We start from the raw sequence: 26,438 nt of genomic DNA, 5'->3' as shown, positions 1-26,438 counted from the left end.
GTAGAACTTGGACTAGATAAACCTTTTTAAATGACCCAGTTTGTCGAACTCAGTTATAACAGTATAAATTTAACAACTTAAATACCCGATGAAATGGTCGGCAGTAAAATGAAAGTAACTGGTGGGAGTGAATGCAGCCAGTGAATCTTGCTTAATACGAACAAATTCCCTGGTGGGGTGACACTCCATATTATCTCAGTTCTATGACGGCATCGCGGTTTTGTTTTGATATACGAGAAAACAGCTTCCAAGTTGTCAAGATAGTAATAAATAACAGAATTGAGGCTCAAGCCATTTCTTCTGACTTCAAATCCATTCTTTCTTCTCAATGGCTAGCATTCTTTTTTAGTTTTTTGAGGCAGGGTCTCTTTACGTAGCCCTGGTTCCCTGGAACTCACTCGGTGAGACTAGGGCTGGTCTTGAACTGATAGAAATACAAAACTGGCCGGGCGTTGGTGGCGCACGCCTTTAATCCCAGCACTTGGGAGGCAGAGGCAGGCGGATCTCTGTGAGTTCGAGGCCAGCCTGGTCTACAAGAGCTAGTTCCAGGATAGCCTCCAAAGCCACAGAGAAACCCTGTCTCGAAAAACCAAAAAAAAAAAATAAATAAATAAAAAATGAAATACAAAACTGCTTTAAACATCAATAGATGTTTTACATTGTTTTTATTTCACTACTGACAGTTATAGAAGTGCTGACTCGATACAATATATTCACATACAACTTTCACATTCACAGTTTGACAGCCCATTGAATGCAGAGGCGCTGCTGTGATCATACACAGCATACTACTTTACCGTTGCCAAAGTTGGTTCCAATCCATTTCTTCTGTCGTACTGTAAAACATCATTTAAGTTGTTTCATGGAATAGGACCACAGTAAGATGGAGACAGTGGTACCCACGCTTAGACCAACATCCAGCCAGTTAGGTTGGTAGTCGTAGAGATTTGAAGGTGCAGAAGGATGAAAAGAGAAACCTGCCAACTGCTCAGGAGTCAGCAGCCACCAGAAGGGACGCAGCGGTGTGACAGTGCCACCCTGCTGGAGGATTCACATCAGCCCCCTGGTCACTGACCCTAACCCTAGCTGTTTTCACTCACTGTCTACTGTGAACACCATTTGGATTACGGGGTAGTTACTCCACATTAAATGACTTTTTTTTTTTTTTTTTTTTTTTTTTTTTGGTTTTTCGAGACAGGGTTTCTCTGTGGCTTTGGAGGCTGTCCTGGAACTAGCTCTTGTAGACCAGGCTGGTCTCGAACTCACAGAGATCCACCTGCCTCTGCCTCCCAAGTGCTGGGATTAAAGGCGTACGCCCGGCCTTAAATGACTATTTTTTACTTCACTGTACTGCATATTTCTTAATATGTTTTTGAGAGCCTTATTTCTAACTTCTAGCCATCTTAACTACCGATTACATAAAATCCAGTCGCATAAATTTATGAAACTAGTTTATAGGTCAAAGGATATGCAGAATTCTAAGTGGCATTTTCTGAAATCTTTTCAGTATAATGGGAGCTTAAATGTAAACATGTATTCAGGGAGGGTATTTTGGTAATATCTTGCTGATACTTAAAATGCACATATACTTTTATCAAGATAGCCCACTTTTAGGAATTTATTCTGTAGTAGTTCTCACTGTATCCATCTAAAAGGACACGGATATGTTGTAGCACTGTTTGTAATAGACGTTGCAGCTTATCAAAATTGCTATCACTGGTATTTGTTATTTGGTTGGGTTATAGCTAATTTTACTGAAGTGATGGTGTAAAAGACATGGAAACTACTGGTGTCTACAACAGACTGCTACTAATAAAAGGAGTTTTATTTGCAGAAATCAGTACTTCTTTTCTTTTTTTTCTGGTCCAACATATTAATAGAGTGTCTTTGTATGTCATATACTACTCCAGCAGAGTAGTTCAAGGGAATGAACGGACTGTGACAATACTATACTCAAAAGTGATCTTTGAGCGGGCAGATGAAAGTTATGAACTTCTTGTTAGCTACCCAAGATCTAGAGCAGTGGTTCTTAGACCTTCTCATGCCTTGGCCCTTTAACACATCTTGTGATGCTGACCCTCCCATCCATAATATATTTCTGTTGCTATGTCATAACTGTAGTTTTGTGGCTGTTATGAATCGGTCTTAAGCGACCCTTGTGAAAGGGTCATTTGATCCCCGGAGGGGTCGCAACCTGCATGTTGAGAACCACTGAACTGGAGGAAGGTACAAATTGCCAGTACCAGGACTGAAGGAGGCGGCACAGCAAGGGTGGGTTTGGCCGCTGTCTTGGCTTTGGTGGTAGTTTCAGGCTGTATATGTATGTCAGCACTTAGCTAGTTGTATACTTTAAATATGTGTACTCTACTGTGTGTGTCAGCCATTTCTTTAGAGCTGTTCAATAGGACAGCTATTATTCAGGACCATGCTTTGGGAGCTACTGTTAACACAGTCTTAGTTTGAGGGATGGTGGTCACCAGCTTAGCAAGACTGGTGCTGTATCTGAGAGCACATACCTGTGTTTACCCTAAAGACTTGCCTGAGTTTTTTTCTCGCCGTTTTCTTCATGATCTCTGGTGATTTTCAGTGATACTGTTCAGTTCTCATTTCTGTGGTAGTAGTCCCTCCTTTTTGTTTGTTTTTTTGAGACAGGGATTCTCTGTGTAGTCCTGGCTGTCTTAGAACTCATTTTGTAGACCAGGTTGGCCTCAAGCTCCTCAGAGACCCACCTGCCACTCCCTCCCGAGTGCTGGGATGAAAGGCTTGCGCCACCACCCACCACCACTGATGCCACCAGCTGGCATTGTCCCTCCTTGTTATGTGGCTGTTCACTTTCCACTGAACATGTGTCTGGCCCACACAGCTCTCTCACACTAGACTCGCCATGCAGATCAGTGAAGGACTACAATGGAAGGTAGGTAGGGATATGGTGGGAGAGGTTATAGTCAGCCTTACAAACACCTTGGAGCTAACAGCAGCACTCGGGGATCTCAATCAAAAGTCAGCCCTGGGGGCTGGGGAAATGGCCCACTAGGGAAAGTGTTTTGGTTTGTAAACGTTGAGGACCTGAGTTTGGAACCCCCAGCAATGTGACTAGATTCATTAGGCCCCTTCCTCCTCAGAATGAACGAAGCTGAGCTGCAAGGAGGACTCAGACCAGACCAGTGCCTGGAAGAAACAGAACACCCAAGCTGCCTTGAAGGGACACTCCAACCTATTGAGCTGCCTGCAGGCCGGCCGTGTACTCTAGGTTCCTGTGGGGTGGGCCTTGGTGATTCATCTGTCTTCAAGTCATTTCTGGTTCACCAAGTTGGACTTTGCTGATATCCATACTTTGGCGGTTCACGGGCCCCCTATCTGAAGTGAGTATATGTGTGTGTGTTGTGTCTCCCCAGGAAAATCTTTGCCACACAATTGTGTAACATCGGATCATGACATTGTCTTATGTTTACAGCCAGGTTTTTTTTTTTTTCAAGATAGGGTTTCTCTGTGACTTTGGAGGTTGTCCTGGAACTAGCTCTTTGTAGACCAGGCTGGTCTCAAACTCACAGAGATCCACCTGCTTCTGCCTCTGGAGTGCTGGGATTAAAGGTGTGCACCACTACCATCCGGCCAGCCAGGTTTTCATAACAATAAACTTCCCAACTAGAAGACTTAAGTTAGCATAGGAAGAATAAATACTACTCATGAAAGTTGTGTGTAACATCCAGTAAGGCTAAGACTAAGGGCCAAGGCTACTTCTCAACCCCACTGGTATTAGAGCAATTAGGATTGCCTTGCTGTGGTAATAATAATGCTAGTTAAGTAGCAGATTAGTAGATAACAGTTGAATAATCCACAACAAGAACTATTTAAGTACTCTGGAACCTGAGGCAGGAGGATGGAGAGTTCCAGGCCACATGGGTTAGCTACATAGACACTTGAAAATTAAACAGGCCAGGAAGAGATGGCTCAGTGGTTTAGAACACTTGCTGCTCTTGTAGAGGACCGGAGTTTGTCAGCACCCACGTGGTAGCTCACAACCTTCAGTAACTCCAATTCCTGGAGATCAGACACCCTCTTCTGACCCCCGCAGGCATGCACGTGGCACACATACATTCAGGCAAAACATTCCGTACATGTAAGTAAAAAGAAAAAACAGCAAAATTTAGGGTTTTTTTTTTTTGTCTTTATCTGGTTTATGATAAGTGAGACAAAAACCTGCCTATACTTTTGCTGTGTTCGCTGAATACAGCAAACATGTAATAAGAAAAGCACCAACAAAGTAACAATTTTGTTTGCTTGTTGTCTCCTAGACCAAATATTGCTTCAGAATTCTTTCCCTCTCCTGAGTTATGGTGGATGGATTGCAAGAGAGCAAGCTGGGCAGCCAGGCCTGGGCTGAGATAACCCACACTCACCTGCGACCAACTAAAGTACAAGGGAAACCAAGCAGCCTAAGGAGGCCAGCATGCCCCGGCCTCGGGAGTGGGTCTTGTCTGGAGAAGGCTCGGAATTCCAAGACCTGCTGCCCTGGGTTCGGGGCCCTGGGTTTGCTCACGTGTGGCCGGCCCGCGCCCAACGCTCGCTGGGCAGCCCGATGCCCAGCATCCGCCTCCGCGTCGGGCTCCTGGCAGCCCTGGCGGCAAGTGGGGCTGTCGCCCTGCTCGGTTACTGTGTCTACGTGGACCGGAGGAGACGCAGAGACCCGGCGTTCCGGAGCTGCCTGCGGGACCGTGAGTGCCAGCGTGGCCGGCGGGAGGGAGGGTGGTGGAGCCCAGACCGGTCCCCAGGCCGGCGCCCCGGGCACCCCGACCCACGCCACCACGTCTGTGTTTGCAGAGAGAAGAGCTGAACAGTCCAAGGCCCAGGCGTGGGCCAGGCAGGTGAAGTGCAACAGACCCGCCAAGGAGCCTTCTAGAAGCCCAAGGGGAGTCGCGCCAGTGCTGGACACCTGCTTTAAAAAGTTTTAACCTTCTTTACAAAGGGGAAGCAAAGAAGGGGGAAGTTGGTCTGATAAGGAAACAGTCTGATGGGTAGAGAGATAGTTCAGTGGTTAAGAGCACTCTGCAGGTTTGATTCCCAGCACCCACATGATGGCTCACAAACCGTCAGTAACCCAGCCCAGGGGTCCTACGCCCTCTTCTGGCCTCCAAGGGACACCAGGCATGCGCATGGTCGCAGATATATGATGGCAAAATACATATAAAAAATAAGGAGGTGTTTTGTTTGCGTTCTTTTTGTTTTTTCAGTATGAGCAGGACTTGATGCACACGTGTGCAGGATCAGCAATTGCGAGGCTGAGACAGGAAGGAGTTCGAGGTTAGCCTGGGCCAAACAAAACACTATCAAAAAAAGAAAGGCGTCTGTAAAGTAAACAGGCATTTTTTTTTTTTACTTGGAAGAAAGAGAAACCTGGACTTTCCCACATATCCTCACAGGATACATCGGTCCCCAGGGAGGCCAACAAGGAGTAAGACTGACTTGACTAGTTGAGTGAGTTTTATGGTCTTTGTTATGTTTTTAGACGGGGTGAGGGTGGCCTAGGAAGGTCAGAAGACAACCTGAGGGGGTCCCAGGTGGTCAGGTTTGGCTTCTACTGTTGAGCCATTTCACTGTCCTGGATTAGTCATTTTATCTATTTCCTCCTTTTATCTTAATGCCCACGGATATTTTTCCTGTATACACAACGTGTTACCTGGTGCCTGTGGGGGTTAGACGAGGGCATCTGATCCCCGGGGGACTGGAGTTGCAGAAGGTTGTGAACGGCCTTGTTGATTCCAGGAATGGAACCTCGGACCTATAGAAGAGCCAGTGCTCTTAATCACCGAGCCATTTCTTCAGCCCCATCCCCCATTAACAATTTTACAAGAGAACTTGGTTACCTTGGTTATTGATCCAGCTTTAGTTAACTCCCGTGAGCTCGAAAGCGCAAGAATACCTTTCCATCGTTCAGGTGCCTGGCTAAGGTCCGATTATGTGTGAGGCACTAAGGGAGGTCTGGCAGAGACAACAGTAACACGGGTGTAAGAATAACCCCAAAGAGCCTGGTGGTGGTGGCGCACGCCTTTAAACCCAGCACTCGGGAGGCAGAGACAGGCAGATCTCTGTGAGTTCGAGACTCTGTGAGTTCGAGACTCTGTGAGTTCGAGACCAGCCTGGTCTACAAGAGCTAGATAGCCTCCAAAGCCAGAGAGATCCTACCTCAAACCCCCCCCCCAAAAAAAAGAATAACCACAAAGCAAGGCAGTGGACAAAGCCAACACAAGATCCTAAAGAAAGACAGCATTTTCAGTGTGGAATCAGTACAGCGGCTATTCAGTTTGGCTAAGCTTATTGTCGGTAAAATAACCCTTGGCTTCTGAATCTCTGAAGCTGAATGACACCTTTGCTCTACTCGGGTGAGGCAGGCTCCAGGGCGATATTGTGGGCCAGTCATCCAAAAGCATGTTTCCTCACATTTGCTGGGTGTTCAGCTAGTGGAACCGGTTTGGGTTCCCAGGGGTAGACAGGCAGGTAGAGATACTCTATATGCATTGAACACAAAGAGAACAGCAGTAGTATTGGAGTACATGCAGAGACAGGAGAATGTTCTGCTCATAGCCCCCAGGACCGCTCCATTTCAAGCAGAGAGGAGATAGACTCCAGCTCGTGACAGAGAGACAGTTCTGCAAAGAGATGTTGAGATGGGGAATATTTTGGGGAAATGCAATTTTTCTATGTAAGGCTTTGGGGCTGTTGCTGATCTGAATGAAGAATAATATTGAATTTGTGGTATGATATCAGGGAAGCCTTTAGGACTCAAGGTGTTGCACTTGCATAGGGATGCAAAATAGGGAATATGGCAAGCCAGATCAATAGGTCATTTTGGCAAAGGAATCACTGTGAAGAACAGTGTCTGGTAAAGTTGAGCTAAGCAGGGACAGAAGCAGAGAGGGCGAGGGCTTGGGTGGAAGCCCGGGCTGAGGGATCCAGATGTAGTAGGAAACCACTGATGATTTCTGAGCAGGATCATTTTTTTTTAATTTTTAAATGTTATTTGTTTTTTTTAAAGACTTTATTTATTATGTATACAGCACTTCATGTATGCCTGCAGGCCAGAAGAGGGCACCAGATCTCATTACAGATGGTTGTGAGCCACCATGTGGTTGCTCTGGAAGAGCAGCCAGTGCTCTTAACCTCTGAGCCATCTCTCCAGCCCTACTTATGGTTTTTTGAGACAGGATTTCTCTGTGTAGCTTTTGGATCCTGTCCTGGAACAACCACCACCTCACCTTCCAAAGTCAATATTATATTCTTATTTTTCTGTGTTTTGCCTCATACTCCATTCTCATTTCCATTTCTTCCGTACTTACTTAGGGACTTCCTCATACTAACTTCCTATCTTGCAAATCGAAGGTTCAGCTGCACCTTGACACACCACTTTCTATAGAGTTGCCTATCTTCCTAAGTGTGACTAATAATATATGCAAAAGTTCTATTCCATAGCTGGCCTTCCGCAATTGGCTGTTGGTATTTTGGTTATATTCATTGGGTGTAATCTAACGATGCCCCGGTTGGCTCCCTGACATTCTGTATTGCTTATGTGTCTATCAAAGGTTAGTTGGTTTTCTTCACATCTCATGTGCTCTTCTCTGAGGACCCATTCCTGATTCTCCACCCAAAAGTCATGTTTCTTACCTGAGCTCCAAAGCACATTAGACTTAGCGTAGGACGTGTTTCCAGTCCTTTTCTAGACTATGAAGAAGGGCTGGGCTCAAGGGTCTCTTGCCAGTGCTCTCTAGACCGGTACCCAGGAAAACCTCCCGTCATTAATGCTTCCCATTTGAACTGACCTAAGGTGATCCCTTCTCAGGCCTGCCTGAAAGACCAGCCCAAGGCATAGTAGGCCTCATGATGTCATCTGTGGCCTTGGCTGTCTTCCTGAAACAGGTTGCAGCAAACCAGAGTTCTAGCCAGTCACCAACCACCATGCCATCCCACCCCCAAAACATGTGCTTTGCCCCTCTCTCTGAGAGTGTGTGAGTGTAGAAGCCATAGGTTAGCTTATTGGTTAGGAATTATAAGCAAATGGCAAAAATGACTCCACAGTCTAGAAAATCACTACTGCTAAATTAACAGGCTCTGCCACTAACTAACCCAGACAAGAAAATGATTTTTCAACTGACAATGCTACCTTCACTGTGTCAATACCAAGGTCTGCTGCTAAAGGGGGGGAGGGCTACAATAAACCCTGTTACTGTGAGCATCTCTACCTAACTGATGCCATGCTTTTATCTTGTCACCTGAAATGATTAGAGGAACATTTGTCATCTACTGAATCTAGAGATCAGATTTAAGAGGTGTTTTTTATGCACTTTATCTTTGAGATAGAACATCTCGTAGTCTTGGTTGGTCTGCAACATTCTAAACACAATGCTCTGTCCACTACCATTGCCTCCCAAGTGCTGAGAATACAGGTATGTCCACCAGCCTGGCATAAGAGGCACTTCTTTTAAATGTGTGTATTTATTTGTTAAGAGGTACTTATTATTTTGACAGTAATGTATAGCTTACATTCATTACTCATTGTTACATATTTTATAAATCCTTTAGTTATGGGAGCCAGCAAAGAAGGAAAAACTACAAGAATTTTTTTTACAAGAGGTGCAGATGGGAAAACTTTGTTTAGCTAGAGGTAAGAATAAAAACATTCTTTTCTAAGGTTTTTTTTCTTTTTCTTTTTTTGTTTTTCCAAGCATGGTATCACCATGTAGCCCTGTCTGTCCTGGAACTCACTTTGTAGACAGGCTGGCCTCAAACTCAGAGATCCGACTGCCTCTCCTTCTGAGTGTTAGGACTAAGGGTGTGGGACACCACCCTGGGGGTTTCGTAAATTTTAAATAATTTTCTTCAAAAACTGTATGATTAGCCAGGCATGGTGCCATATGCTTATAAACCCAGTACTTGGGAGGCAGAGGCAGAAGGATTGAGTGTGAGCCTTGCCAGGAGTATTATATAAGAAAGTAAACCGGAAGCACTGGCTGATAATATCAGGTAAATTAGCTGGGTGTGGTAATCAACTTATTTCATTAGAAGAAGCTGTCTCAGCCGGGCAGTGGTGGTGCACGCCTTTAATCCCAGCACTCAGGAGCAGAGGCAGGTGGGTCTCTGTGAGTTTTTGTAGACCAGCCTGGTCTACAGAGTGAGTTCCAGGACAGGTTCCAAAGCTACACAGGGAAACCCTGTATCGGAACCCCCCCCCCCCCCAAAAAAAGGCAGCTGCAGCCGCAGTAACAGCAGCTGTCTCCAAATCTTGACTTGGTGCTACTTTCCCCGCTTGAGTTAGCATTGCTATGTTGAATCTTGGAAGCAGGTCAGGAGGGAAACAAAGGCAGATACCAAGAAGTTGAACTTCATTTAAAAATCTCAGTAAATGAAATTCCTAAATTATCAAATTTTAAGAAACAAAACTTCTAACCTGAGTATGGGAGAACACACTTGTAATACTTGTAGTCTTAGAACTCAAGAGGCAGAGTGGAAACACCTGTGGCTTTGAGGCCAGCCCAGGTTACAGTGTCTAAAAAACCCACCTAAAATGTATTTATTATAACAAATTTTTCTCGTGGTGACACATGCCTTTAATCCCTCACTTGGGAGGCAGAGACAGGTGGATTTCTCTGAGTTCAAGTACAACCTGATCTACCTGAATAGCCAGGCCTACATAGAAAAAGAGGCCCTGTCTCAAAAAACAATACAAAATAATGTTTTTTTCTGATTTGAATATTCTAAACACGTTCAATGATTTAAAAAAATTACAAATGGCCATTGTACTGTTTTAGTGTGGGGCCAGTAGAGGCCTATATTTCATGACCTCGTGTTTTAACTTTCACCTAATTTAGAAGCACCTGAGAAGACCTCATAGCATTGTTAGAATGATAGTAGGAGATATGCACCCTGCACAAACATTGTATGGTGTCTTAATTGTCTTAATGCCGGTGTGGGCACTACCAGAGAGAAGAATCTGCTGGCACCTAGATAAGGGACAACTGATGGAGAGTAATGATGCCTCACAACTCTAGTTCCAGGGAATCCAACTTCTTTTCTGGCTACTACAGGCACTGTACTCATGCGTACATACACACTGACACCCCCCCAACACACAGCTATTAAAAACAATTACCCCCCCCCTTTTTTTTTTTTTTGCTTAACATGTACCAATCTGTTTCAGGAGAGCATGGAATGGGAGTTGAACATCTCACCAATGCCCTTTTAGTGTGTGGGCAACCGAAGGAGCTTCTGACATTTTTCAAACACTCCCTCCCTCCTGAGGTATTTCAGATGCTATTGTACAAAATTCCCCTTATCTGCCAGGTGAGCACATACTTAATTATCCTTGGGAAACATTATATAACCACAGGGGACTTGACTGCAGAGAAATAATGACTATGGGTGGGGACTCCCAAGGTTCTCAAGCATATCTATTTCTGGTTCTCTTCTTTGATTAGGGTAAGACTAGCTTAGTTTCTGTGTTCTACTACATCGAAATGTGTACTTTATGTTTTCACATTTCAACTTCAAAGCAGAATGGCACTCCTCACTAACGTGACAAAACACAGAAATAGCTCTGCGAATAAACACAGGCTAACAGTGCTCTGCAATGTGACTTCCGCTTGGTAGCAAATAAAGCCATTTAGAAGCTCTTCCCTTTGCCAGTTCAGTTAAAAAACAAAGAAGTTACACTTATCAGCCAGAGTATTCTGCAAATGCTTCAATTTGCTTCAGAATTCATTAGTCATAAGATACAAATTTAACTTTGGTTCCTTTTACTTAATTGCTCATCATAGCTGTATGTTATTATTTACACTCAAAACATTTGTTGGGGTATGTGTGTGTGTGAATGCATGCACACAGACACCATGGCACACATGTGGAGGGCAGGAGGCAATCGGGTAAGTCAGCTCTTTCCACCACGTGGTTGCTGCTGACGGAACTCAGGTTGTCATGCGTGGAATCAAGTGCCTTTAACTGCTGAGCCCTCACTAGCCTAGACCCCCAGTTTTAAAAAAAATCTGTAAGACTGTACTAGAGCATGACAGTCAGAAACATTTCTGAGCTGGTCTCTAGTCTCAAAAAGGATATTCCCTAAAGGTTTATTAAAATGCAGCCAAGATAAGACTGTGTAATATCTAATGTGACAAGAGAAACAAGGAAAAAATACTCGTGTCTTGAAATGCTAAGTAACTGTTTTGTGTTTACCAGCAACTTGAGGCAGACATGTATGAAGAGACGTGCTTGAAGGATGATCCTGACTGAAACATCTCAGTGTATCCCAACCCAGACAGAATACCATGTTCTGTATAGTAAAAACAACCGCTCAGTGATATTTGCATTTATTTTACTTTTAGTAATAAAGTTTTTCTATCTCATACATGATTGGACACATTTTTGCTTTTAAAATTAACAGTCACAAAGAAAGGAACAGTGGTTTATTTTTGTAATCAAGGTGACCATCAGCTGAATCTTAAGGCCTCAACAATGTTGCATCTTACCATTTTCACTCAACAGTAAGGCCTTCTGTTTGAGTCTTTCTGGTGAAGATTGATTCTGTTTCTCCAGTGGTTTCCATTGGTCGGGCAGTCACGACAGATGGCTTACCACCTCTCCTGCTGTGCTTCAGGGTCTCCCAGGTGAACCCCCATTTCAGTGCAACAGCTGCTGGCAATCTCAACGCAAGTCTGTGCCTGGGGCTTCTCTACCGGGGCTGGCCCAGGAGTCCTGCTTTGGCTGCTAGGGCTTCATTCTGCTGAATATGGTATTCCTGAAATCTCATGGATATTCTCTGTGTCATTTTTAAATATTTCTGTAAGCAATGTTCTGAACAGGTAACCTAGAAATACAAGGGAAAGGTCCAAAAGGCAACACAGAAATAAACATTCTTGTACTCTGAAAAGTCACCACTGGGAACTTTGCTTTTCTTAAGGTAGGTTTGCAAAAACGGATGCTATTCTTGGCTTGCAATAATCATAGCTTTAAACTCTTTATGCTTTCATAAGCTGTAGTTGGCTGCAATTACAGCTTATGAAATCCTTACTAGTCTGTAGGCATCAGAAGCAATGATGTGCTCTGCCTTCTTGAAAGGTCTGGGCCAGATTTCCTATTAACTGAAGGCCCACAGTCCTACCTTCTGAATTAGACTGATAAATGCATAGCCAGTAGAAGGCTTCTTCCTTTTTAATGAGAAACTTGTTTTTTGCATATTCTTAATTCACACCCTTTAATTTTCTCTTGAGCAAGGTCTTGTTATGCAGCCAAGACCAGCCTGGAATTTCTGATACCTTCACCCCAATGCATATAAAGGTTAAATAAGTTGTAAAAAAAAAGTTAATCCCAGCACTCAGGAGGCAGAGTCAGGCAGATCTCTGTGAGTTCGAGCCAGCCTGGTCTACAGAGTGAGTTCCAGGACAGCCTCCAAAACAATACAGAGAAACCCTGTCTTGAAAAAACAAAAAAAAATTGTAAAAAAAAAAAAAAAGTTAAAAAAAAATCACATCAAAACATTCCACTTAGTGTTATTTAATATGTAAATTGTACTGCTATAAATTGTACTGCTATAGATAAAGTATTAAGATTAAGGTCCACTGTTTACAAGTATGGAATTGGCAAGGAATAGCTAAAACATATTCCTTTAAAAAAAGAATATCACAGCCGGGCGTTGGTGGCGCACGCCTTTAATCCCAGCACTCGGGAGGCAGAGGCAGGAGGATCTCTGTGAGTTCGAGACCAGCCTGGTCTACAAGAGCTAGTTCCAGGACAGCCTCCAAAGCCACAGAGAAACCCTGTCTCAAAACCAAAAAAAAAAAAAAAAAAAAATCACACTTGGTATGGCTCCTAAACTTTGTAAGTTACATTACCTAACAAATTAGATTTTGGCATGAACATTTAGCTGGCCTCAAACTCAGAGATCTGCCTGCCTCTGCCTCCCAAATGCTTGGATTAAAGGTGTGCGTTACAACCTGGCTCCAGAATTGGGTTTTAGTCTATTGTGTATTACATGCCACCACATTCACACTTCACAATCTAAATTCTCAGAGCCAGATCCGAGCTGTGCCAAGCTTCTTTGGCACTGTCATCTTGACTAGAACACGAATACTGGACATCTGCTGTGGAATACATCTCAGCCATTCGGTACTTGGTCTATAAAGCATCTGCCTTGATGCAGTGTGACTGTCAAGTTCACATTGGCATCATTAATCTTGGTGTCACCGGTTCATGACTGATTTGGTTCTTCTAAGCAATGGCATGCAAATGGTAGCCCAGCCAACAGCAACAAAATGAAATGCTTAGATGGAATCTGTGGTTTATGATAACCTTGGGGAAATTTTAGTGAGGATACTTTTCATACCTCTTCAGGTTTCACCTCCCTCGTTGTGAAGTCTTTAACACAGTCCAAAAAGCAGCTTTCTGTAAGTCTATTGTAGGTTCCCAGGAACTCCTTAAACTACAAAGAAGAAGTGCTTTAATACTTGGGCTTTACAGCCAAAACACTGAAACTTAATGATAGTCAGAAAGACTATCACGTCACACCCTTTGCTTTCCCTCCTCCCTTCATTTGGATTCTTTGCTAATTCTTAAGTAGCTTTAATGTATAACATATGGTCTTACTTTCTAGTTGTACTTTTCTGCTCACCTGTTGGTCCAATACATAGTTTTACAGCCAGCTACAGTGGAGTGATGGCTGATACCCTGGCTACTTAAGGGACTGAGGTGGAGAACCACTTGAGTCTAAAGGCTCAGAGCCCAACACAGCAACATAACAAGATGCAGAACAGGAAGTGCTTTTATGTCATCTGACATACATTTTAATGTTTTAAAATATGGTTTGGGGGAATAACGGCTACACCCATATACTCTTCATTTTGAATAAATATCTAAGGATAATTCCACCTACAATCATGTAGCTTAGGCTGGTCCACCCCTACTGCCCTTTGAGATAGTGTCTCTACATAGCCCTGCTGTCCTAGAACTCAGTGAGATCAGTTCGACTCTGCCTCCTGAGTGCTAGGACTAAAGGTGCATACCACCACGCCTAGCCAAGATCCTTTCCCTTAATTATAGTATCTTACCTGCTTTATCTGGTCAGATTCTGGTATCTGTGCAGCCATATTCTTCAAGTATATTTATTAATCACCTAATTACAAAGTTAAAAAAACTTGTCAATTTCTACATGTATCTTTAAGCTACCCAAAGAGTTAGATAGCTATATTTTACAAATTTCTAACTATATATAATCATAATGACTTATTAAAAATTTTCATTTCACATGCATTAGTGTTTTTGCCTGCATGTATGTCTGTATGAGGGTGTCAGATTCCCCAGGGATTGAACCTGGGTCCTCTGGAAGAACAGCCAGTGCTCTTAACCGCTGAGCCATCTCCCTGCACATGTTTTTTAATGCTAGCTATGGAACTCACAGGCCCTGTCTAGTCACATCTCCAATAAGACGACAGTGTTCTACCGTCCTGCAAAGCTACTTACTAAAGTCCCTTTCATAGTAAGGATTTAAGAAACCAAAGAAATTCTTAAATTGTTCCAAATTTTCATGACTATCCTATTGGTTGTCAATTTAATCTGTGCTACTAATATATGTATTACAAAGGTTCTATCAATTGTTGACAATTGATTTTAGTAAGTCTTATTTATGATTAAATCAACACTGGCTCATGAAAGGTACTCATAGTTCCCAAACAAAGTCACAGGAGTTATATATTCTTTTCTTTTTTCTCTTTTTTTGTTTTTTTGAGACAGGGTTTCTCTGTGTAGCTTTGGAGCCTATACTGGGACTTGATCTATAGACCAGGCTGGCCTTGAACTTGAATAGGACAGTTATAGAGCTGTGAGTTAGCATATGGGTGCTGGAAACTGAACTTGGGTTCTTTCAAAGAGCAGCAAGCACTCTTAACCCCTGAACCAGTCTCTTTAGCCCCAGGAGAGTCACTTTGATTAAATCACCAAACACTCCATAATTCCACTCACGACCATGAGAGTACTGCACCACCCCCATTGATTTTAGTTTTATAACTACTGACATTTTTGCAAAGTCATACATAAGGGAAAGCTATTTTGGTCTCATTCTACATGTTACAGCCCAGCTTTCTCTGAAGTAATGATTAATGAAAACCACAACTGCGTTTACTTCAGAGGGTGCCTTTAATAGTGTCAGGTAGATCAGGACTGCATGAGTGTTAAGCGTCACTGACAGTCAAAGCAGCAGACCTCTACAAACCCCGTCCACCATTCTGCAGATGTGCGTTTTCTTTATCCACTCTCTACACACATATAAAGGAAATCTAAGAAAACAAGCAAGACTGGCCAGGGGCCTTGGGATCAAGAAACACAGGGACAAACTATGTGCTTTCTGTTTTATAGACTCCAAACTGGAGAAGCTGGCAACCTGCAAATGGGATCAGAAAAAACAAGACTCCCCCCCACCCAAGCCTAGTCTAACCAAAACACCAGCAAATGATCAGCAAAATACAGGAAATACACCCACACCCACATACCCCTTCCACATCCACACCCACTACTCTACCAGCAAACATCACCATTAAAAATGAAAACAAAGGGGGCTGGAGAGATAGCTCAGAGGTTAAGAGCACTGACTGCTCTTCCAGAGGTCCTGAGTTCAATTCCCAGCAACCACATGGTGGCTCACAGCCATCTACAATTCAATCTGGTGCTCTCTTCTGGCATGTAGGCAGAACAGTGTATATGTAATAAATAAATAAACCTTAGAAATGTTAAAAAAAAAAAAAAAACAAAGTAGCTGGGCGTTGGTGGCACACGCCTTTAATCCCAGCACTCAGGAGGCAGAGGCAGGTGGATCTCTGTGAGTTCAAGGCCAGCCTGGTCTATAGATTAAGTCAAAGGATAGGCTCCAAAGCTACATAGAGAAACCCTGTCTGGAAAAACCAAAACAAAACAAAACACACACACACACACACACACACAAAACTACACAAAAAAGAGAATTCCAATGTCCCATATCCCTACTATCATTAGCTTAGGCCAAACAGGAAACCTGGACTTAACTCTCTAGAAGCTTCAATGAGCTACTCTGACACTGGTACTAGAGTAGTGTCAAGAGAGGGCTGAGAAGGGAACAGGATTTTATCCCGATCAACAGGGACAAGACCTAAAATGTCAATGGAAAACCTTATAGACACTGCAGGACCAAGGTACCTGTCTTCCTCTTCTCTGTGGTACTATCACAAGGCCTGGTGGAGATTCAGGGTTGGCTATCCTGCCATTCTCCCCATCATAACCGGGTTCTCCTGTTGTATTAGAAGAGGCCACATAGGGAGTGGTAATGAGGCATGTTAGCCACTCAGCCAGGAAGATACATAATGGCCAAAGACAGAAACCTACAAATTCAAGCTGAAAGACCCCTACCCAGGACCCCCTAGGAAAAGAAAAGCAAGGCCAGGCCATTGCCTAATGAAAGAAACCCAGACCAGGTGCCTCGCCCAGCTGGCAGGATGTCAAACAGGATCTGTGGTCACCAGAGCAGTCATGGGACCCGGATAATAATTGCTGAAGCGTGCCAGGGTCTTTTATGTGGCAATACCAGGACACCTAGTCCTTGGAAACTACCCTTGCCCCCAGTTGTGTCTATGATCACCATAGTAGTCATGGGACCCAGATAATAATTGCTGACGCATGCTGGGGTCTTTCATAAAGTAATACCAGGAAACTTAGTCCGTGGGAACTACCCCTGCCCCCAAGATGAGCCAATGAAATGCCTGTTACTTATGTAACCATTAAAACTCTATAAATATTGTGCTCCCTGCAAGACCGGTATGCTCTGCACCCGAGTTGCAGTAGCATCCGCAGGCGCCTGTGTACTCAATAAATCACCTCTTGCATTTGCAGCCAGTGGTCTGGCCCCGGTTCTTGGGCAGAGGGTTCGGTTCAGTGCCTGGCGCTTTGATGCCGAGGTCTTTCAAAGCAGGTGAATGAACCTTGTACAGCAGACTCAATGAACACTACATTAATATAAATTATATTCCTACACACCTCCAAAGGTTTTTTTGTTTGTTTTTTGAGACAGGGTTTCTCTGTATTGTTTTGGAGGCTGTCCTAGAACTCACAGAGATCCACCTGCCTCTGCCTCCCGAGTGCTGGGATTAAAGGCGTGTGCCACCAATGCCCGGCAAGGTATTACTTTTTGTTTTTCCTTGAGATAATTGTTTTCTCTCAAGATAAGGTCAGTGCAGCTTGGGCTTGCCTTAAACCTATATCCTCCTGCCGTGGATTCCCATGTGCTGAGAATTATACAAAAAACTTGATAAAAATTCAACCCACACTTTCATTGGAAGACAATACTTGCTTGTAAGATATAAGCAAGCAGCTGAGTGTTACAAGTAATCCCAGTATTTGGGAGGTGGAGCGGAGGCAGGAGGATCAGCTTTCTAAGATATTCAAGGCCAGGCAGGGTTTCTTGGAACTTGTTGCAAAAGGATGTAGACAAAGATGTCTGCTACGAAGTACAAGAAGAGCATTACTAAGTGCAGCACAGACATAGATGTATCCGGATCTGAGATGATACAAACTCCCAAACTCCACAAAGAACTCTGAGAACCAATATGGGAGCCCTGCAAGGTCTTAGTGACACAAAAAAACCAAACCACACTTCTACACACTAGCAACAAGCACATGTGCAATGTTAGTAAAGGCAACACTAATTGCCGTGATTCCCTTCCAGAAAGATTGAGAGGTCAAACTATCAAAACATGCATAACAATGAACATTTGCAAGTAAAGCTAATAGGGCAAGGCTCCTAATGCCACTAAGATGAATGAAGAGGTGTTGGAGAGGCAAGAAAGATGGAGGAGCAGAGTGGTTTGTTTGGTTGGCTTGGCTTTAATTTTTTAGCAAAGAATTTGGCGGGGAAGGGTGCTACAAGCATGAAGGATGGACATGGAGGGACTGGGGAATGAGCAGAAATGGGACGCATGATGTGAAATTCCTCAAGAAACAATTAAGAAGTTATGTGAAAATGAAAACATTTAATTGTTCTAAATAAATTTCTTTAAGACCTAAAAAACCACCAAACAAACAAACAAAAAACCATGCATCTAGATCATGAGAACTACAGAAAAACATCAAACCTCCTCCAAATGGAGAGGTAGTAGTTGGACAAAAATAAATAAATAAATAAATAAATAAATAAAAAAAAAAAATTGGATGGGTTAAGGAGATGAGGATCTGGGAGTAGTTTTGGAGGGTGAAATGATCAAAGTATATTATATGGGAAGGAAGTTTTTTGTTTTCAAGACAGGGTTTCTTTGTGGCTTTGGAGGCTGTCCTGGAACTAGCTCTTGTAGACCAGGCTGGTCTCCAACTCACAGAGATCCACCTGCCTCTGCCTCCAGAGTGCTGGGATTAAAGGCATGCACCATCACCACCCGACTAGAAAGTTTTTTTAAAAAATAAAAACAAACAAAAGCATTTAGACTAAAAGACTCAATATAATGTCCATTTCCCCAAAACTAATATGCAGACTTAATGCAAGTCTTACTGAGACCTCAGCAAGAGGTAAGATGATGCTAAGTAAAAGGGCTACAGTAGTTAACTCAAGACCAAACTGGGAGGGATCAGTTTACCTGGCTTAAAAACTTTCACACAGTAATAATCAGTAGAAAGAAAAAAGCCAATTCTAAAAGATTACATAGTATATGACTTTATGAAAGACTTTTTTCTTTTTTTGGAGACAGGGTCTCACTATGTAGTGCTGATTGGATGGGAACTCACTATGTAGAGCAGGCTGGCCTCAAACTCAGAGATTCCCCCTATTTCTAACCGAGTTCTGGGATTAAAGGCATGCACCACCATGCCTGGCTGCAACAATCTTGGAATGACAATTACATGAATGAAGACCATAGTAGTAGTTGCAATAGGCTATAGAAGGAAGGGGGCAGAAGAGTGGGTGTTGGCACACGGGAAACCTATGAAATAGAAATGCACTGTATCTTGACTGTATTGGCACCTGTATCCTCCACGAGACACCGCACTCTAGCTTTCTGGATGTTACTCTTGTGCAAAGCTGGGTAAGGACATCTGTGATCTCTAATGTCACAACTTTATGTGAGCCAGGAAGAATCTCAGAATAAAGGGGCTAGAGGAATGCTCCAAAGCCAAGAGTGCTAGCTGCTCTTCCAAGTGACTAGAGTGCAGTTCCCAACATCCATGCCGTAAGGCTGCTCACAGGCACCTGGAGCTCAGCTCCAGAGAATCCGGTGCCCTCTTCTGGCTGCCAAGGGCACTTGCATACATGTGGCAGAATTTTTTAAGTATCCTGGAGAGTCCTAAGATTTGGTAATATAACTTGCAAAGCTACTATTAATGGGAACTTTAAAATTCGAAAATGAGAATTCAAGGCCAGCTTGGCCTACAGAGCGATTTCCAGGACAGCCTCCAAAGCTACAGAGAAACCCTGTTCTGAAAAACAAAACGAAAAATCAAGACTGAAACATGCATCAACACACTGCCCTACAGTTCAAACTGAAAACAGCACATCTGATTTCCTTACCTATAGGTCCTTAGAAACTTATATAATAACTAATAATCCCCAAATCCAGTTCTTTTCCCTATGTCTAACCTGTGTTTCTTCAGGTTAAAATTCTTGACTTTTTCAGCAACAGGTGAGTGGCATGATTTAGGATTGGTATACTGGGATGTCCCAATCCTGTTACAACTGGTGACTATAGGTCTCCTGTAGTCTAGGCTCTCCTCTAACTTGTTTTGTAGCCAAGGATAACTTTGAACTCCTGATCCTCCTACCCATACGCCCCAAGTCTAGGATTACAGGCATTCCACCCTGCCCAACTAAGTGATTTTGTTAATGTCTCTTAATATGTCATTAACAAGCTCTTCTTCATTGTGTGTGCTTGTGTGTGTACATATGCATGTGAGTACAGGTGCCTCTAGAGGCGAGAAGAGGGTGTGAGAGCCCATGGAGCTGGAATTACAGGAATGTGTGAATTGCCTGACAAGAGTACTGAGAACCGAACTCCAGTCCTCTGAAGTGCTGTAAGTGCTCTTAACTGATGAGACATGCTTTTTTGTTTTGTTTTTTGGTTACTTAGAGAGAGATTTTCTTTGTGTAGCTTTGGAGCCTGTCCTAGAACTCACTCTGTAGACCAGGCTGTTCTTGAACTCAAATCTGCCTGCCTCTGCCTGAGTGCTGGGATCAAAGGCAAGCGCCACCACCACCACCTGTTTATTCTTTATTTAATCTTGATTTCCAGAGATTACTTCAAATGGCTTGTTATTGTAGAAGCAAATACTAACACAGGGTTATTTTCTAGTTATCCCTCTGTAATTTGAGAGAGTGGACAGCTTTTACTTAGGTCTGAGAACAGTGTTAGTTTTATGGCTAACAATATCTCATAGAAGTAGAGAACTTAAGAGTAAAGGTAGAACTTATGGCCCATCAAGTGCAAACCTTTTCTGATGCATGAGTTTCCTTTCTGCTCAGGAAAAGCAACTGCCCCGCCTTTTGCTTGAATGTCTTCAGTGAGGCTGGGTTTCTTCCCTGAAAATTGAATGCATTCATTATATGACTGCAGAAGGTTCTTCTTTTTAAGGAAACCTGAATTTCTGTTGGCTAATATTGTTTGGTTTTGTTTTTGAGATAAAGTCTCTCAATGTACACCAGGCTAGCCTTGTATTCAGAGACCTGCCTGCTTCTGTTCCCCTAGTGCAGCAAACACCTTTACCTGCTCAGCTGCTACATGGCTTAAAAATATTTTTAAGCTTGCCTTCATTTATCTTAGTGTATACAAAAGTGTGAGTGTTGGTTTTCTCGCTCCACTATGTGAATGCTGGAATCAAAGGTGTGCACCACACACCCTACAGCTAATTTAATTTAAAGCCTCATTTTTATTATCAGACTGAATGATGGGCTCAATCAGGTTTTCCCTTGTGGGCATAGTCAAACCAAAGCATTGTGCATGCTAGCTAGCAAGTGTCCCATCACTGAGTTACATCTCCAGCCCCTTTACCTTTTTATTAAGCTAAGTAAGTCTCAAGTTTTTTGTTCGTCAGCATATTTTAAAAAGAAACAATGTCATGCTAACCTTAAACTTTTCTTCTAATTCTTATAACTCTAAGAAAGATAACAGTTCAAACACTAAATTCACTTTCAGATTAACTAACTAGAACTGGGATCACCCAAGGCATTCAGACTACTGTAAAACCCAGGATTTCTCCCATTACTTTCTAATGCCTGAATGACACATCCAATAAAACTACATATTGTCCAAATAGCCCAGTGTTATAAGCTCTTTTGATTTTGACTTTATCTTCACATTTATTAAGTATGTCTATAATTAATTGTGTTATGCTTTTTGAGACATGGTCTCACATGTCCTAGAATGTTCTATGTAGCCCAGACTGGACTTGAACTTGGGATAGTCATAGCGTCGAGTACAGGTATGTACCACCATGCCCAGCTTGTTACTTCTCTAATATACCATGTTTTCCCTAACTTAATTTCCTTCTCAGAAAAGAAATTCATTTTTTGGAGATCAAGAGAGTGACCAAGCCCTCTGAAATTTATTTCTTCATTTTGCAATTTCCAGAAATTTAATACTGAAAAGTAGTTAATAAGTCATGCAAAGTAGTGCATGACTTTAGTCCTTGGGACTAAAGCACTTGGGCCTTTAGCTCTCTGGAGGCAGAGGTAGGTGGATTTCTGAGTTCAAAGTCAGCCTACAGAGTGAGTACTACGACACTACACAGAGAAATCCTGTCTTGAAAAACAAAACAAACAAAAAAGAAAAGTAATTAACAAGGGCACAATAAGGAGATGGTTATTTTATTTCTTCGTAAATCATACACACATTTGTACCAACTCTGGAACTAAATCTTAATATGGCTTAAATTCAATTTACAAGTGAGTCTTCTGCTATCCTTGGCTACAATAATTGTTCCTCATCCCTGAAGAACAGGTAATGTGCTTCACAACCTTTGGGGTTCAGTCAATGCCATGAATGAACAAAACCAAGGGACATGCTAGGGAACAGGATATACCTATGGTCTTCATGCATTTCTATAAGTTACTTATGAAAGAAACTTGTCTCTTTTCATTGCTTTGTGTTTTTTTTTTTTTTACGAGACAGGGTTTCTCTGTATTGTTTTGGAGGCTGTCTGTCCAGCCCGGCCTCGAACTCAGAGATCTGCCTGCCTCTGCCTCCCGAGTGCTGAGATTAAAGGCATGCGCCACCACCGCCCGGCTACAAAGAAATCTTAATTTCAAAAATGTTGTGAAGAGTGAGTAGCTCCTGTGGGTTGAGATATTAAGAGTCACGAAGTTAAGCATAATGTGTGAACCTTGACTGCATTCTCAATCAGGAAAGATGGTCTTTTTGGGGAGTCAGTCAGTCCCTGAGAAGAAAGCTGACACACAATTCCCTTCAGAGATGAGGTCAATTAAGAAAGTGGGCCCTGACGTCGTGGTGGCTCACTTGGGATTGGCTCTTTGAGTTCCAGTCAGGGCTACACAGTGAGACGGAGAGTCTCACAGGGAGATGGGTGGGGTGGGTGACTATCACTTCCAGCTGTGGGATCTGCCCTTTGAAGGGCATAAGGCAGCGGGTCCCTAGTCTAACAGTAAGGGCACTTTTTAGATAAGAAAATCTAAATGTCAGCTTACATGTGACAATCTTCTTAGACTGTAACGTCCTTAAGGAGGCACAGACTGAAAGAAATAAGGCTAAAGCTCACGATGTCTGAAACCTGTTTCCAAAAGCTTCAGTGGAACAGTCTATCTATAAATGTATACAGGGAGGGGTGAAAAAGGAGGAGAGGGGGTGAGAAGGGAAGGGAAAAGGGGAGGGGAGGAGAGGGGGGTAAGAAAGTGCGTTTAAGTAATTTTCCACAGACTCTTTAGATTTGCAGGTTTAGTTAGATAAATTGTGAGATTAATAGGCAATTTGATTGTTTACTTATTTGAGACAGGGTTTCTCTGTATAGCCTTGGCTGTCCTGGAACTCAGATCAGCCTTCCTCTGCCTCCCTCAGCCTTCCTCAGCCTCCCTCTGCCTCCTGGGCGCGGGAGATCAAAGGTTGCCATCACACCCATCATGAATAGCAGACAACTCTTAATTCAGTGTGAAAAGGAACTTAAAGCACTTGAAAAAGAATTCATACTATTTTCCCGATCCAAAGCTTGGCCTCAAGATAGGAATCCTGAATACTGGAAGATGAGAACAAGACCTCTGGGGTTTAGCCCCAGGTTTGACATTCCATTTCATATTATTTATTCAAGTCATTTTACTGATTGCCGTTGCTGAGCGTTTTGAAATTAGAGGAGAGCCGGGCGTTGGTGGCGCACGCCTTTAATCCCAGCACTCGGGAGGCAGAGGCAGGCGGATCACTGTGAGTTCGAGACCAGCCTGGTCTACAAAGTGAGTTCCAGGACAGCCTCCAAAGCCACAGAGAAACCCTGTCTCGAAAAACCAAAAAAAAAAAAAAAAAAAGAAATTAGAGGGGAAAGGTCATTTTTTTTCATATCTAACGTTTATATGAAAATTATGAGAGTTAACCTCTAAGGTCTCTTGCAGATCTGACACTGTCATTCTGTCTTTTAATACACTTATACAATTGTGAACTAACATATTAAACTTAAGGGAAGAGATCTGTCATTGTCAATCTATCTTCTAACACATTTATACAATCGTGAACCAACATATTAAACCTAAGGGACAACAAGAGAGAAAATGTAACATAAAGAAAAGATTAATCACAAAACTCATTAAGTAGCAACAAAAATAAAATAACAGGTTCTCTAAAGGTGAGACTTTTTTTTTTTTTACTCTAGGCTCGAAGGAACGTTCACAGCTGAAATACAAGAGTTAAAATGGGTTACTTACGCTTACATCTTACAGTGTCTTGACTTTACTTAATCTACCTTTAAAGCCTCTAGCAAGGCGCGATGGGGAAGCTCTAACCAGAGCGTCCTCCAAAATGAGACCAGGAAAGGGTGCGAGCCCATGTATTCTAGACAGGGTGCGAGCCGAGATGCCCCGAGATTTTCAGGAAAGGGGCTCCTGTCTGACAGCTCAAGGTCACCGAGTGGATACCCTGCAGCCCCAAAGCGAGCCCGGAGCCCTCCAGTCCGGGCAGACGGTGACAAGGCCCCCGGGGTGGTCTGGCCTCCCGCCGCGCAGCCGGTGGCGCAGCCCCACGCCCCGCATGCACGCGGCGGCTGCCTCCGGCGTAGCTGCCCGCCACTTCCCCAGCGAAGCCTACCGCCCACCGCCCGCGAACCCGGGATGCTCAGGGCAGAGGAAAGCGACCATACCTAGCCACCGGCTCTCGCGTCCGACCCCGGGAACGAGCTGAACGGCTGCGGAGAGGGTAGAGTCCGAGAGCGCAGGGTCACTATAAAGAGGGCGCCGCGCCGCGCACGTGGGGGCAGTGATGTCAAGGAGAGCGTAGACCCTGTGACGCAGATTCGTTACACCTGGGAAATTGTAGGCGGGAAAGCCAGCGTCCCAAGTGAATTCTAAAAATCGTCTGAGAATTAACTCTTGTGGATACCTGTTAGACAGCTGTCTATATTGTTCATTTCCTTTTCCACGGCAACCGAATCTGTCGAGCTTACTAGGAAACCTAATATACTTAACCACCTAGGTCTGTAACGGTCTACAGCTAAGACATTGTAAGTAACTCTTAATCAACGAAAGTGGTGTTTATGAGCGGATCGAAAGCCCTTCAATCCTCGAGGAAGAGAGATTATCGTGTCCAAAAATAAACGCGGTATACTGTTTTTAAAATAAAAATAATAAAGTCACATCTCTTTGAAGTCTTTTACGTTTCGGGGTTTGTTTCCGCCCGGACACGAACCGAAGAGCACCAGACTGCTCCGGAGCGCTCTCTTCCGGCGGGCGGGGTGGCTGTTTAGCGCATGCGTGCTGAGTCTGCAGGGCGAGTTTCGGGGCAAGAGGGTGTTGATCCGCCGCGAACAACCGAAGCTGCTGTTGTGTTCCTAGACGCCACGGCGTGTTTGCGGGCCTCTGTGTGCTAAGTCGACTAGATCGGGGTGTCCGAAACTGTCTGGGCCCGCATGGAGACAGCTATCAAGCTCGTATGAGGGTGATGTTCTACAGACAGGACTGTAACTAACGTCCCCCGCTCGGCTGGGTCCCTGCAGCCAGTCTGAACCCCGCCTCCACGTCTGTTTGGGTTTCAGCGGCCGCCCCGGGTTTGGCGGGTGCTCTGTTCGTACAGTTCCCGTAGGGTCTTCCCTTGCACGGTTCCTTCCAGGGTTATTGCCTGGGCGCATTAACAGGCTCGCTGGGATTGATAGGTACATAAGACATGCTGGTTTTACGTAGTCCTGGATTACAGGTTAAAATTGAAATTCTCCGCTTTGTGGATATGTAGTCTAGATTTTTTTTTTTTTAAGTTAAGGGCTGCTTCATAGTCACTTTTGGAATTTCGATATTCCTTATCAAATCCATTTCCACCCTTGCTTCTTTTCCAAAGAGGTGAAACTGTCCTTAAGTCTATGAACCCAGAAGAAAGTCCCTCTGTGAAGAACCGCGGGGCTTGTTTTGTGACTAGCCATATGAAAAACTTTGAGTTTAGCTTGGAAAGGGGGATAAGGGTTAAAATGCCAGCGAGGAGGCTGCGAGAGGTCGTTTCCCCAAACCAAGGAGGTAACTCGGCTGTGGTGGAAGATGAGCTGCCCCGCGTTCCTCCAGCATTGTCAGCAAATAAACGTCTTGCTGTTGGAATGACGACTAGCCCAAATGGAACGTCCTATGGTATGTGGTTCCAAATGTTGCAGTATTCCACCCAATTTGTGTTTTTGTAAATCGTTACTCTTTATTTTCCTATCTAGTTTGGATTATGGTAGCCCCAAAATTTAGAGGAGTGAGTGTTTACGCTCTCAGGTGTAAGATACAAATCTGGTTTGTACGGATGTTTGAAAAGTAACTTGGTTCCCTGGGAAATGACATGTATGTAGAATGAATGAAACTTAAATGCTTCCTGTTGTACTGCTTCTTGGTGTGGTCTCTGCATCCAGTTCTTGTTCACACCCAAGATGGATACAGTGACTGCTCAATAATAGTTACCAAATGTTCTACTTTCCCAATAGTGCTATCCAATCTGGCGTAGGAGAAATGCATAGCTCCAGTCTTTGGTGGCTTCTGTCTTTACAAGTCACCTGCCTTGTTTAGGGCTGTGAGACTGTACTGACTATCTATTTATTTATTTTTGGTTTTTTTTGAGACAGGGTTTCTCTGTATTGCTTTGGAGGCAGTCCTGGAACTTGCTCTGTAGACCTGGCTGGCCTTGAACTCACAGAAATCTGCCTCCTAAATGTTGGGACTCAGATTGGACCTGTGACTCAGTGCTAGAGTTTACCATGAGAGAGGTCTTGGGTTCAGTCCGTAGTAAAAACAACAA

General features: G+C 43.6%; 3 protein-coding genes across 11 annotated transcripts in view; 2 read left to right on the top strand and 1 right to left on the bottom strand.

Annotated features, from left to right (window-relative positions):
* The first annotated feature begins 3,001 nt into the window (after nucleotides 1–3,001).
* Nucleotides 3,002–11,389, top strand: Tomm20l (translocase of outer mitochondrial membrane 20 like). The gene is made up of 6 exons (XM_040742964.1): nucleotides 3,002–3,362; nucleotides 4,296–4,715; nucleotides 4,822–4,865; nucleotides 8,575–8,656; nucleotides 10,190–10,332; nucleotides 11,221–11,389. The coding sequence occupies exons 2-6, from the start codon at nucleotides 4,451–4,453 to the stop codon at nucleotides 11,272–11,274; spliced, it is 588 nt and encodes a 195-aa protein (XP_040598898.1). The 5' UTR covers nucleotides 3,002–3,362; nucleotides 4,296–4,450; the 3' UTR covers nucleotides 11,275–11,389.
* Timm9 (translocase of inner mitochondrial membrane 9) lies at nucleotides 11,336–24,885 on the bottom strand. 7 transcript variants are annotated; one of them, XM_040742966.1, is made up of 6 exons: nucleotides 24,325–24,843; nucleotides 22,676–22,790; nucleotides 20,465–20,554; nucleotides 14,085–14,149; nucleotides 13,364–13,459; nucleotides 11,336–11,848 (listed from the first exon to the last, which is right to left on the bottom strand). In XM_040742966.1, the coding sequence occupies exons 4-6, from the start codon at nucleotides 14,121–14,123 to the stop codon at nucleotides 11,714–11,716; spliced, it is 270 nt and encodes an 89-aa protein (XP_040598900.1). In that variant the 5' UTR covers nucleotides 14,124–14,149; nucleotides 20,465–20,554; nucleotides 22,676–22,790; nucleotides 24,325–24,843; the 3' UTR covers nucleotides 11,336–11,713. The 7 variants fall into 7 exon arrangements, with proteins under 7 accessions (XP_040598900.1, XP_040598905.1, XP_040598903.1 ...); XM_040742971.1 differs by lacking the exon at nucleotides 22,676–22,790 and having other exon boundaries at nucleotides 11,336–11,779; nucleotides 24,325–24,885; XM_040742969.1 differs by lacking the exon at nucleotides 20,465–20,554 and having other exon boundaries at nucleotides 24,325–24,854.
* An 85-nt stretch (nucleotides 24,886–24,970) lies between these two features.
* Nucleotides 24,971–26,438, top strand: part of Kiaa0586 (KIAA0586 ortholog) — a 96,274-nt gene continuing 94,806 nt past the window's right edge. Inside the window, exon 1 of one of the 3 annotated variants that reach the window (XR_005876287.1) lies at nucleotides 24,971–25,792. Coding sequence is in view for 2 of the 3 variants with exons in the window: in XM_040742963.1 (XP_040598897.1) it covers nucleotides 25,534–25,792 (259 nt within the window). In the remaining variant the exon portion in view is untranslated. The remainder of the gene's footprint in view (nucleotides 25,793–26,438) is intronic. The other 2 variants (XM_040742963.1, XM_040742962.1) reach the window with 2 other exon arrangements.

This window comes from Mesocricetus auratus, unplaced genomic scaffold (assembly GCF_017639785.1).
Source record: "Mesocricetus auratus isolate SY011 unplaced genomic scaffold, BCM_Maur_2.0 Super-Scaffold_15014, whole genome shotgun sequence".
In the NCBI taxonomy this organism is placed as follows: domain Eukaryota; kingdom Metazoa; phylum Chordata; class Mammalia; order Rodentia; family Cricetidae; genus Mesocricetus; species Mesocricetus auratus.
The sequence above is the reverse complement of the archived record's forward strand: the minus strand, read 5'-3'. Positions and strand labels throughout refer to the sequence as shown.